This window comes from Tachysurus vachellii, chromosome 13, assembly GCF_030014155.1.
Source record: "Tachysurus vachellii isolate PV-2020 chromosome 13, HZAU_Pvac_v1, whole genome shotgun sequence".
Taxonomy (NCBI): domain Eukaryota; kingdom Metazoa; phylum Chordata; class Actinopteri; order Siluriformes; family Bagridae; genus Tachysurus; species Tachysurus vachellii.
Genome location: NC_083472.1, coordinates 22,238,969 through 22,251,468, shown reverse-complemented (window position 1 = coordinate 22,251,468; position 12,500 = coordinate 22,238,969). Strand labels below are relative to the sequence as shown.

The 12,500-nt window shown below is 41.6% G+C and overlaps 1 protein-coding gene across 2 annotated transcripts in view; it reads left to right on the top strand.

Annotated features, from left to right (window-relative positions):
• LOC132855952 (A disintegrin and metalloproteinase with thrombospondin motifs 2-like) overlaps positions 1-12,500 on the top strand; it is a 151,597-nt gene that overhangs the window by 96,763 nt on the left and 42,334 nt on the right. For both annotated transcript variants that reach the window (XM_060885252.1, XM_060885253.1), the window contains one exon: positions 4,793-4,992. In XM_060885252.1, coding sequence (XP_060741235.1) covers positions 4,793-4,992 — 200 coding nt within the window. The remainder of the gene's footprint in view (positions 1-4,792; positions 4,993-12,500) is intronic.

The following is a 12,500-nucleotide window of genomic DNA, read 5'->3' as shown; positions in this document are numbered from 1 at the left end:
GAAAACAACGTTCAACAATGTAATGTCACACATGCGCACTGAACACTCTCTCTCTGCCACATATTGACAAGACACGCCCCTTTCTGTTCATTGGCTACATGTTTGTTTTGTTTGTCGGCCCGATTTCTCAAACATCGTGCACCCCAACTTTAAATATCAACGAATAGACCTTTTTGATGCAAGGAACGTTTTTGTGCAGGAATACAGTCGAACAAGGAGCTCTACTAGTATATGAAGATTTTTAGGCAAGGATTTTTTGCATTTTGCTTCATTCCTATTGAAGTCTGGTATGAACACATATCAGTAAGGTTTCTCTCACTGTCAGTTCCATCACAAATCTTAAAATAATCTAACAAGTTGAACTGCACCATGAGCAGATCGCTTCCATACCTGCTGTGGACTGTACGGTTTGATGAATGTGACCCGCAAATGACTGTTTTAATGTGAGGGCCAAGGATTGGTTCTCTGAAAGGTTTCCCCAGGCTCAAAAACCTAACAAATGATCAAAGTAATCTGATTATTACCAAGGTTCAGAAAAAAAGTCCTGGATTTCTTGGAACTATTCTCATCAGTTTGGAGTTTTGAAATATATCCCTCTATAAAGAAAGGCTGATGCAGCAATCCATTCATCTCTCTTCACGTATTACAGAATCTCGTCTCTCGCTCTCATTCTCGATCTCGCACCCTGTAACTTTTTTTGTGCCCTCTCCTTTTCTTCTAGACACTCTTGACATTTCTAAAGGTTGAACGACAAAGCAGCTTCATGCCCTGATAAGGGCGCGGTTGCCCCTGTCAGAATGCAAAAAGCCCTCGAAGTTGAATAAAGAGACATCAAGTGTTCTGTCCAGCAAGAGAGCAAAGGATATTTGGTAGTCTCTCTGTGAAAAGGGCAGAGGGATGTCCAACGTTCTTACCAGGAGGAGGACAAGGAGATGTGCAACATTCTATCCATCAGGTGGACAAACAGATGTTCAGGATTCTCTTGAGCAAGAGGACAAACAATGTCCAACATTCTCTCCAACAGGAGATCATAGAAATATCCAGCATTTTCTCCAGCAAGAGAACAGAGAGATGTCCAACATTCTCTCCAGCAGAAGGACAACGATGTCCAACATTCTACTGTAGCAAGAGGGAAGAATCCAGTAATTTCTCCAACAGGAAATCAAAGAGATGTTCAGGTGTCTCTCCATCAGGAGATATGTCCAGCATTCTCTGTCTAGCATTCTCCATCGAGAGGACAAAGAGAGATCTAACATTTTCTACCCCATGAAGTACAAAAAAGATGTCTAATGATACTCAATACTTTCTTCAGTGTCAGAGCAATGATTGAGGTCCAAGCAGTGGGGAAGGACAAGCTGACCACAGTTTTGTCCAGCACCAGGAAAAAGAAATGTCAGCTGTAGGAAGGAAATGAAAACAGCAGGAAGATGTCTAGACATCTCGTCCACAGAATGGAGTATACTCACCCAGAACTTTCTCCAGAAGGTACTGGAGATGGAAAGTGGTGTTGTCTGAAAAAGTCCAGCATTGTCCCTTAGCAAGAAAATAAAAAGATGTCTTGTGGTTTATCCAGCAGACAGGAAAAGAGATGTTTATGTTCGGTTCTCCAGCCGGACAGAGAGAACTCGATGAAATTACAGTTAGTATCAGGGCATGATGGGTAGAGGCAAATTCTGGTAGTCTTTAGAGCTATTCAGACGGGATTAGTTTTACTTGGGGACGTGGGGGTAAAGTAATTATTACCAGAGCTTCTCTGTGATTTTAGTCCTGTCCGAATGTGCCATCTCGGTAATCATTACGGACATTGTCAGTAAAGATTACGGCGACTTTTACCTTCTGTAAAAAGGTCCGGAAAAATGACCTCAGGTAATACTAATCCCGTCCGAATAGACCCGCTGTAAATATGTACGGTAAAATTCAGTCATTTCCTGTTTAAGCGCGTTTTGCAAGCATGGAGGCGCCATGTTGTCTGTTTGCGCACGTGATAACAGGAAGCAACGTCATACGAACATGACGACAAGGAGGTTACTGTGGTGAGTAAAGCGAGTTATCCCTCCCACTTCTGCTAGTTTTACTGAGATGTCTTGTCCCGTGCGAATTGGCCAATTAATATTACAGACGTCCTGAGGTAAAATTGCATTACTCCACGTCCCCACGTAAAACTAATCCCGTCCGAATAGGGCTTTTTAGGGGAAAATGTAAGATTTATTCCCCTTTCTTTAGATCAAATACTCCAAAAAAATTCAGAACCATATTTGTGGCCCACATGTTGTTCTCATTAGCAGATATTTCCTTTGTTCCATATACAAGAGATTCAGCAGTTAGCTAAGTTTGTCTGCCGACTCGTATAAACACTTATATTCCAAATAAAGCCACGAAGGGAAATAAGTCTCCAAGTCATAAAGTAATGAAAACAAAAACAATAGAGACCTGCTTATTGCAGAAGCTCTTGCATAAGCATTAATAACTTGACTGTATGATTTCAAACAGATGGTGTGGATATTACATCATCCCTATAAAGTGTTAATGCAAAACAGTGATGATTGTTTTGATAGAGAATGCTTTTTTGGGTTAATTTTTTTAACAAGGCTAGGGGAAAATCTGCTGACACGCACCCTGCAGACAGGAACACCTGGCAGCGGAATGAAGCTGCAGTTCCTGGGAAAAAATAATACAATAAACAACACCTTCATGTCTGTCGTGGTTTGGATCTTTTGGCATCCTCGTGTTTTCGTCTCGCTCTGCCATGCTTTAATAACGTGCAGCAGACATGGAGTGTTAAGATGATGAATTTCAGTCTGACTTCCAGGATTATCTTCCAATAAGGAAGTGAGTGCTGAGCCAATATTAGCCTGCGCCGAGCATTGTTTTACCCATGAGCGGGTTGCCAGGGAAACGTTATATAATCAGATGGTAGATGATGCCCCCAGCTGATGGGGTGATGGAGATGAGGACGGAGATGCTGCATTCTTCTTGTTATGTTTTCTCTTCTGTGGCTGTGTGAAGAGCACTGAGGCGTTTGAAACAAGCTTCACTGGTTTACAGCGTAATGTCGCATTTAGCGTTGCAACACTCCTGTACGAAGCATTTATTGTTTTTGCAAGCTCACTTTATATAATCTTTTACATAATCTAATCATATTTATGGGAATTTTCTGTCTAATTATTTTAATAGCACTTGATCCAGGAGGGTTATGCAATGACATCAAATATCCATGCAGTGAAATTATTGCTAGATCATCTAGATATATGTGTGTGTGTATATGTATATGTAAAGAAGATATATGCCGTGTTCCCTCCAAACTTCAGCCAGACAAAACAACAACTCTTCAAAAGAAAAACAAAAAACAAGTTTTGTTTAGTTGATTGGACATTAAACATTATTTAGTCTATCTTGGTTATATATACTAGGTATATACGCTTATTGCATTTGTTACAGCATTATTTAATTGAAGTCCATTAATCTTACTAGGTATATTAGGTATATATATATATATATATATATATATATATATATATATATATATATATATATATATATATATATATATATATACTCACTGGCCACTTTATTAGGTACACCTTACTAGTACCGGTGTGGTCTTCTGCTGCTGTAGCCCATCCGCCTCAAGGTTCGACGTGTTGTGTGTTCAGAGATGCTCTTCTGCATACCTCGGTTGTAATGAGTGGTTATTTGAGTTACTGTTGCCTTTCTATCAGCTCGAACCAGTCTGGTCATTCTCCTCTGACCTCTGGCATCAACAAGGCATTTGCGCCCACAGAACTGCCCTCACTGGATATTTTCTCTTTTTAGGACCATTCTCTGTAAACCCTAGAGATGGTTGTGCGTGAAAATCCCAGTAGATCAGCAGTTTCTGAAATACTCAGACCAGCCCGTCTGGCACCAACAACCATGCCACGTTCAAAGTCACTTAAATCACCTTTCTAACTCATTCTGAAGCTCGGTTTGAACTGCAGCAGATCGTCTTGACCATGTCTACATGCCTAAATGCATTGAGTTGCTGCCATGTGATTATGTGATTGGCTGATTAGAAATTTGTGTTAACGAGCAGTTGGACAGATGTACCTAATAAAGTGGCCAGTGAGTGTATAAATATATATATATATATATATATATATATATATATATATATATATATATATATATATATATATATATATATATATACACACACTAGGTATATACGCTTATTACATCTGTTGTGACGACGTGACGTGACGTGACATACGGCTACTGCATTTAACCCATCCAAAGTGCACACACACAGCAGTGAACACACACACACCGTGAACACACACCCGGAGCAGTGGGCAGCCATTTGCTGCGGCGCCCAGGGAGCAGTTGGGGGGGTTTGGTGCCTTGCTCAAGGGCACCTCAGTCGTGGCCAGCCCGAGACTCGAACCCACAACCTTAGGGTTAGGAGTCAAACTCTCTAACCATTAGGCCAGGAATGTTGCAGCATTATTTAATTAAAGTCCATTAACTAATGGACATTAATGTCCAGCATTACATGTTATACATTCCTTACACTATCAGTAGACATGAATAATGTGTTCTGGATACTGCCAAATCAAATCTAGGTACAGTAGTGTTTCATTCTATATTTGTGTTTCTAGAATGTATCTACAGTCTTGGGTAAAAAGAAGTCAGCTCCAGCCCAAGACAGCGAGTGCTTAGCCTTGCTAGCCTGTTACGCCATGCTGCTTTTTCTATCTCCTTTCTTCTTTTCTGTTATGTTTTCCTGAATTTTTTTGTGTTCTGTCTGTTCCAGGTGCCGATCTTGGAGGTCTCCTGGATCTGGAGACTCTGTACGAAGGAATAGAGCGGAGCGTGAACCAGACGCGGAGATCTCGACGTCAGTCTCCCGAGCGAGCCTACAACATCGAGGTGTTGCTCGGGGTCGACGATTCGGTGGTGCAGTTCCATGGGTCGCAACATGTCGAGAAGTACCTGCTTACGCTCATGAACATCGTGAGTGCTTGAATCAACCAACATCGCTTATTCAGTCAGATTTAACCCTTGTATGTTGTTCGGGTCTGTGGGACCCATATTCATAAACATCAATAGTTTTGAAAAACTTTGCTTCCTTGTAAATTTGATGATTTTATTTCCCACTCATAACTTGATTAAATTTGATTTTCTTTTTTTATTACATTTTATTAAAAAACAACAAAAAACGAGTAGGGGGGCATGGTGGCTTAGTGGTTAGCACGTTCGCCTCACACCTCCAGGGTTGGGGGTTCGATTCCCACCTCCACCTTGTGTGTGTGGAGTTTGCATGTTCTCCCCGTGCCTCGGGGGTTTCCTCCGAGTACTCCGGTTTCCTGCCCTGGTCCAAAGACATGCATGGTAGGTTGATTGGCATCTCTGGAAAAAATTGTCCGTAGTGTGTGAATGAGAGTGTGTGTATGTGCCCTGCGATGGGTTGGCACTCCGTCCAGGGTGTATCCTGCCTTGATGCCCAATGACGCCTGAGATCATTGTGACCCGAGGTAGTTCGGATAAGCGGTAGAAGATGAATGAGTGAAAAAACGAGTAGCACTTTAGTTAAAAAATGTGATGTAATAAAGGTAAAGGACAAATATTAACCATATATGCTGTTTATATTGCTTATAATTGGGATGAAGTAAACATCTGTAGAGTGTTTTAACATAAAATATTTGATTGTGTTGAATTAAAAACCCAAAAATGCAGCGGGTCCAACAGACCCACGAACACTTCCTGAGTAACAAAAATACGAACAACATACAAAGGTTAAGTTCATCAGTTAGTCCCTACAATGCGGTTATGGAGAACAGTTCGTTAATACGTTCATTAGTCACTGCTGTGGTGGAAATAAACAATGAAGCAAATGGTAAAGAAATCCCAAAGTGTTTACATTACATTACTTGTTAGTTGTTCCACACTGAAATGTCGAATCATTTTAACGAAGTTAAAATAATATACAACACAGATTTATTGATGCACACATTTATGTAATTTCATCATTAATAGTGTAGCCTATCGAAGCTGGAAATGTAATTTGTAGTCTTTGTATGGCTGTTAATTGAAGTCTGGTTTGACATTTTACTTGTATTTACTCAAACAACTAGAAAAGCTTTAATCAGTTCATCGTTTATAATTAAAGCTCAAACCTGTAATAGTTATGCAACCAACCCCTTTACTGCATTCCTGTATAGAAGTATATCAACTGGAGTGAAGGAGTGCTGCAGATAAACAAAGCCCATCCTACAGTAGGAGGATCAGCATTGCCTGTTTACCCTCTTCCTCCAATTCCTCCTCCTCTCCTATTCCTTTTCCTTGTTTCTGCCCATTCAACATCACCTGACCTGCAGTTGTGTGTTCTTTCATCAATACCCATTTAAAAATAGTCCCTGTGGTGCCATTGCAGTGTGTGGAGTCTGGGGTCAGCATGCCTGTGTTTGCTCACAGTAATAACCCGTCTTTCTCAGTTTTCTTGTTTCTAATGCAAGTTTTAAATACAGCCGTTTTTTTCTTTGGAAGATGCTTTTTGGCCTCACATGTCTTTTTCAATATGCAGTTAAATGCATGGATAAGTTAAAAGTGTCTAGATTTTTGTTTGAGAACAGGACTGTGGGTTAAATGCAGTACTGCGGTTCATCGTGCATACAAATGAGAGATAAAAATTGAACGATGAGGCGGCGTGACATTGTGAAGCGTTTTTTATTCCTCTTATAGCAATGCTAGCGTGTACTGTAGATTAATAAACAGGATGTCTTCCGTCCTCCATTATCCATCCTGTTTACCCATTTATAGTCACTCGTCGGATCGTTTCTGCCTTCTAACGTTAATTAGACAAAACTACGGCTTGTCATCGTTATCGTGAAACTTAGCATCATCCTAGAAAACTATACGTTATATAAACACCGTACGCAGCTATATGTTAAATATTAACATCAAGCACATATTAATTAGAATTATAATAGCCGAGTTTTGGTCATTAAACCTCCAACTGGATTTAAAAGCTAATGATATCTGATACGGGCTTAGTGGTTAGCACGTTCGCCTCACACCTCCAGGGTTTGGGGTTCGATTCCCAACTCCGCCTTGTGTGTGTGGAGTTTGCATGTTCTCCCCATGCCTCGGGGGTTTCCTCCGGGTACTCCGGTTTCCTCCCCCAGTCCAAAGACATGCATGGTAGGTTGATTGGTATCTCTGGAAAATTGTCCGTAGTGTGTGATTGCGTGAGTGAATGAGAGTGTGTGTGTGCCCTGCGATGGGTTGGCACTCCGTCCAGGGTGTATCCTGCCTTGATGCCCGATGACGCCTGAGATAGGCACAGGCTCCCCGTGACCCGAGGTAGTTCAGATAAGCGGTAGAAGATGAATTTATGAATGATATCTGATACGATTGATACAGAAGAGTGTAGTCTGGAATCTCTGGGTTTATAGATTTTATAGTTACAGGAATTTTAGCTTCTTGGGAATAAAACAACGACTGGAAGAGACAAAAGGCAGAAGCTTAACAAACAGCAGCTTAACAAACACCAGATGACAAAGAAAAGAAAAAAAATGGCACAATGTTTTTTTAGGAATGGAATATATTATTAGCCCCATGATTAAATATAACTAAAAATGATTAAAATAAATTTTAATAAAAAGATTTAAACAAATAAAATGTAATAAAACCTTGAATAAAATTAAGAATATGTCAAATTGCAGTGGGTTGAGACAAACAAAACATTTACCGCAAAGTGGGACCAGGTTCTGGGAACAGGGAAGTGCTAGCTTAGTGGTTAAGCTGTTGGAATACTGATTGGAAGGTCATGAGTTTAAATCCCAGAGCCACAAAGCTGCCACTGCTGGGCACCTGAGCAGGCCCTTAACCCTCAATTACTCATTTGTATAAAAATGAGATAAAAATGTAAGTTGCTCTGGATAAAAGCACCTGCCGAGTGACTTCACTGTGAAGGTTCTATTTTGTCGTGCGTCACACCGACACATCGCTGATTATATTCGTACAAACACATTACCTTGAGGGTTTTATCTCTTACATGTGATTTAATGCAGAACTCTTTCGTTCCTTACGTGCGATATATATGTGCTTTTCTTCTACATGCTACAGAAGGTCTTCCGAGTTTCTTTACAGAGGTCACGGACACCTCCTGGTATGGGAAGCTTTAGAAAATAGAAGACGACTGTGACATTTACGCTGAGTTACCGGTTTGTCGTGTCGAATGATCTCGTAATTCAACGTATACGATCGGTGTTCGTATGTTCATGATCTTTCAGCGTTTAAATTAGCGTAGTTAATTTCATTCCTTAGCAAATCACACATTTTCACGTTTGATACCTCACTTTTGCTGTTTTTGCTGGATTTCTCACAGCTTTCCCCTGCGGGATGATGTAAGCGTCTGCCTGTTGTAGGTCAGAGGCTTTGCACCATGTGGCCTGAGGTGACAGTAAGCTAGGGGAAATATGGCTCAGAGAGAAAAGCTTACTCATCTGCTCCTCCCAATCCATCCTTTAATCTCCTCAAATTAAATGGTATGGCCAGAGAGGTGAAAAAGAGAGAAAGAGAGAGAGAGAGAGAGAGAGAGAGAGAGAGAGAGAGAGAGAGAGAGAGAGAGAGAGATAGCACAAGAGAGAGAGAGGGAGAGGGAGATAGAGAGAACGCAAGAGAGACAGAGCAAGAGAGAGAGAGAGACAGAGAAAGAGAGAGAGGGAGAGGGAGGGAAACAGAGAAAGAGAGAGATAGCACGAGAGAGAGAGAGAGAGAGAGAGAGAGAGAGAGAGAGAGAAACAGAGAAAGAGAGAGATAGCACAAGAGAGAGAGAGAGAGAGAGAGAGCAAGAGAGACAGAGAAAGAGAGAGAGACAGAAAAAGAGAGAGAGCACGAGAGAGAGAGAGAGAGAGAGAGAGAATGAGAGAAAGAGAGAAAAAGAGAGAGAGAGACAGAGAAAGAGAGAGGCAGAGAAAGAGAGAGAGAGAGAGACAGAGAAAAAGAGAGACAGAGAAAGAGAAAGCACAAGAGAGAGAGGGAGAGAGAGAGCGCAAGAGAGAGAGAGAGAGAGAGAGTGTGTGTGTGTGTGTGGTGTATAATGAAATGCAGCGAGAGACAGCAGCAGTGTTTAGATGGCTTCTTTTCCTGTAATAACCTTGTGTTTTGACCTTTTCCGCTCCTGATTCATGGAGAAGTTCAAATAAATGTAAAACTTACTACTTACACCCGAACTTTCCACCTTGTCACCGAACGTGTAGTTTGAAAAGACACTTTCATATACACCACAAATAACTTCCCATACCAGGAGGTGTCCGTGACCTCTGTAAAGAAACTCGGAAGACCTTCTGTAGCATGTAGAAGAAAAGCACGTATATATATCGCACGTAAGGAACGAAAGAGTTCTGCATTAAATCACATGTAAGAGATAAAACCCTCAAGGTAATGTGTTTGTACGAATATAATCAGCGATGTGTCGGTGTGACGCACGACAAAATAGAACCTGGTCCCACTTTGCAGTAAATGTTTTGTTTGTCTCACACCACTGCAATTCTTCATTTCATTCAAAATATTATTACATAGGGGGGCACGGTGGCTTAGTGGTTAGCACGTTCGCCTCACACCTCCAGGGTTGGGGGTTCGATTCCCGCCTCCACCTTGTGTGTGTGGAGTTTGCATGTTCTCCCCGTGCCTCGGGGGTTTCCTCCGGGTACTCCGGTTTCCTCCCCCGGTCCAAAGACATGCATGGTAGGTTGATTGGCATCTCTGGAAAATTGTCCGTAGTGTGTGATTGCGTGAGTGAATGAGAGTGTGTGTGTGTGTGTGTGTGTGCCCTGCAATGGGTTGGCACTCCGTCCAGGGTGTATCCTGCCTTGATGCCCGATGACGCCTGAGATAGGCACAGGCTCCCCGTGACCCGAGGTAGTTCGGATAAGCGGTAGAAAGTGAGTGAGTGAATGAATGAATGAATGAATGAAATTTTTTTGATCCATTTTTAGTTCTATTTAAGGTTGGGGTTGATAATATATTCCATTCCTAGCAAACACTGTGCCATCTTTTTCCTTTCATTTCTCATCTGGTGTTTGTGAAGCTGCTGTTGCTCCTTCTGCCTCTCGTCTCTTCCCGTTGTTTTTGTTGTTTTTTTCCCCGAGAAGGGAAAATTTAAATTCTGCATTCCGAGTAAATGACTGAAAAGCATTAGCAGAAATATAAAAATATTGTTACAGGCGCTCTCCCACGCGTCGTCACTTTGTTTTTGAACGTTGACTTTGCTCTTTTTTTGGAGAGCAGATCTTTCTCACTTGGTGCTTAGAAAGCAGGAAACAAAAGGGAATGTGATGAGAGGTTCGAGCATGGTGCTGCTAATTCTTACCCCTGCTCTTTTGTGTGTGTGTGTGTGTGTGTGTGTGTGTGTGTGTGTGTGTGTGACATTGAGTGTGTGTGACATTGAGTGTGTGTGGCATTGAGTGTGTACCATTTTGAGTTTTTCCTAAACTTTAGAATCAAAGAACTGCATATATATTTACCCGTGTGTGTGCGGGTGTGCGTTTGTGCGTGTGTGTGTGTGTTGTGGTTGAAGTTGTTTGCTCTGTGTGAATTGTGTGCTGTGCTCTCAGGGTTTTGTGTGTGTGTGTGTGTTGGGGTTGGGGTTGAGATTGTTTGATACAGTATGTGTGTCTTGTGTTTTCTTCTCTCAGGTTGTGTGTCTGTGTGTCTTGTGTTTTGTGCTCTCAGGGTTGTGTGTATGTGTGTGTGTGTTGATGTTGAGGTTGTTTTTCATGTGTGTGTCTTGTGTTTTGTGAACTCAGGGTTGTGTGTGTGTGTGTGTGTGTGTGTGTGTGTGTTGATGTTGAGGTTGTTTTTCATGTATGTGTCTTGTGTTTTGTGAACTCAGGGTTGTGTGTGTGTGTGTGTCTTGTGTTTTGTGCTCTCAGGGTTGTGTGTGTGTGTGTGTGTGTTGATGTTGAGGTTGATTTTCATGTGTGTGTCTTGTGTTTTGTGAACTCAGGGTTGTGTGTGTGTGTGTGTGTGTGTGTTGATGTTGAGGTTGTTTTTCATGTGTGTGTCTTGTGTTTTGTGAACTCAGGTTTGTGTGTGTGTGTGTGTGTGTGTGTGTGTGTGTGTGTGTGTGTGTGTGTGTTGATGTTCAGGTTGTTTTTCATGTGTGTGTCTTGGGTTTTGTGAACTCAGGGTTGTATGTGTGTGTGTGTGTTGGGGTTGAGATTGTTTGATATGTGTGTCTTGTGTTTTCTTCTCTCAGGTTGTGTGTCTGTGTGTCTTGTGTTTTATGCTCTCAGGGTTGTGTGTGTGTGTGTGTGTGTGTGTGTGTGTGTGTGTGTGTGTGTGTGTGTGTGTGTGTGTGTGTTGATGTTGAGGTTGTTTTTCATGTGTGTGTCTTGTGTTTTGTGAACTCAGGGTTGTGTGTGTGTGTGTGTTGATGTTGAGGTTGTTTTTCATGTATGTGTCTTGTGTTTTGTGAACTCAGGTTTGTGTGTGTGTGTGTGTGTGTGTGTGTTGATGCTGAGGTTGTTTTTCATGTGTGTGTCTTGTGTTTTGTGAACTCAGGGTTGTGTGTGTGTGTGTGTGTGTGTGTTGATGTTGAGGTTGTTTTTCATGTATGTGTCTTGTGTTTTGTGAACTCAGGTTTGTGTGTGTGTGTGTGTGTGTGTGTTGATGTTGAGGTTGTTTTTCATGTGTGTGTCTTGTGTTTTGTGAACTCAGTTTTGTGTGTGTGTGTGTGTGTGTGTGTGTGTGTGTGTGTTGATGTTGAGGTTGTTTTTCATGTGTGTCTTGTGTTTTGTGAACTGAGGGTTTTGTGTGTGTGTGTATTTAGACATTTGTGAGGGCCAGAAAGTACCTTAGTACTGTAAAAATGTCCTCATAATTATAGAAGAGTGTGTAATGACTTTGTTTATGTGTGTGTTTGAGATGAAAATAAATGTTGTGTTATCGGATTTAAGCTCAGGTGAAGTTTCTTAGTTGTTATAATATCAATTTCATTACAGTAATCATTCAGTGCGCATGTGTGACATTAGCATAAAGGGGCGTGTCTTGTCAATATGTGGCAGAGAGAGAGTGTTCAGTGTGCATGTGTGACATTAGCATAAAGGGGCGTGTCTTGTCAATATGTGGCAGAGAGAGAGTGTTCAGTGTGCATGTGTGATATTAGCATAAAGGGGTGTGTCTTGTCAATATGTGGCAGAGAGAGTGTTCAGTGACCATGTGTGACATTAACATAAAGGGGCGTGTCTTGTTAATATGTGGCAGAGAGAGTGTTCAGTGTGCATGTCTGACATTAGCATAAAGGGGTGTGTCTTGTCAATATGTGGCAGAGAGAGTGTTCAGTGTGCATGTGTGACATTAGCATAAAGGGACGTGTCTTGTCAATATGTGGCAGAGAGAGTGTTCAGTGACCATGTGTGACATTAACATAAAGGGGCGTGTCTTGTTAATATGTGGCAGAGAGAGTGTTCAGTGTGCATGTCTGACATTAGCATAAAGGGGTGTGTCTTGTCAAT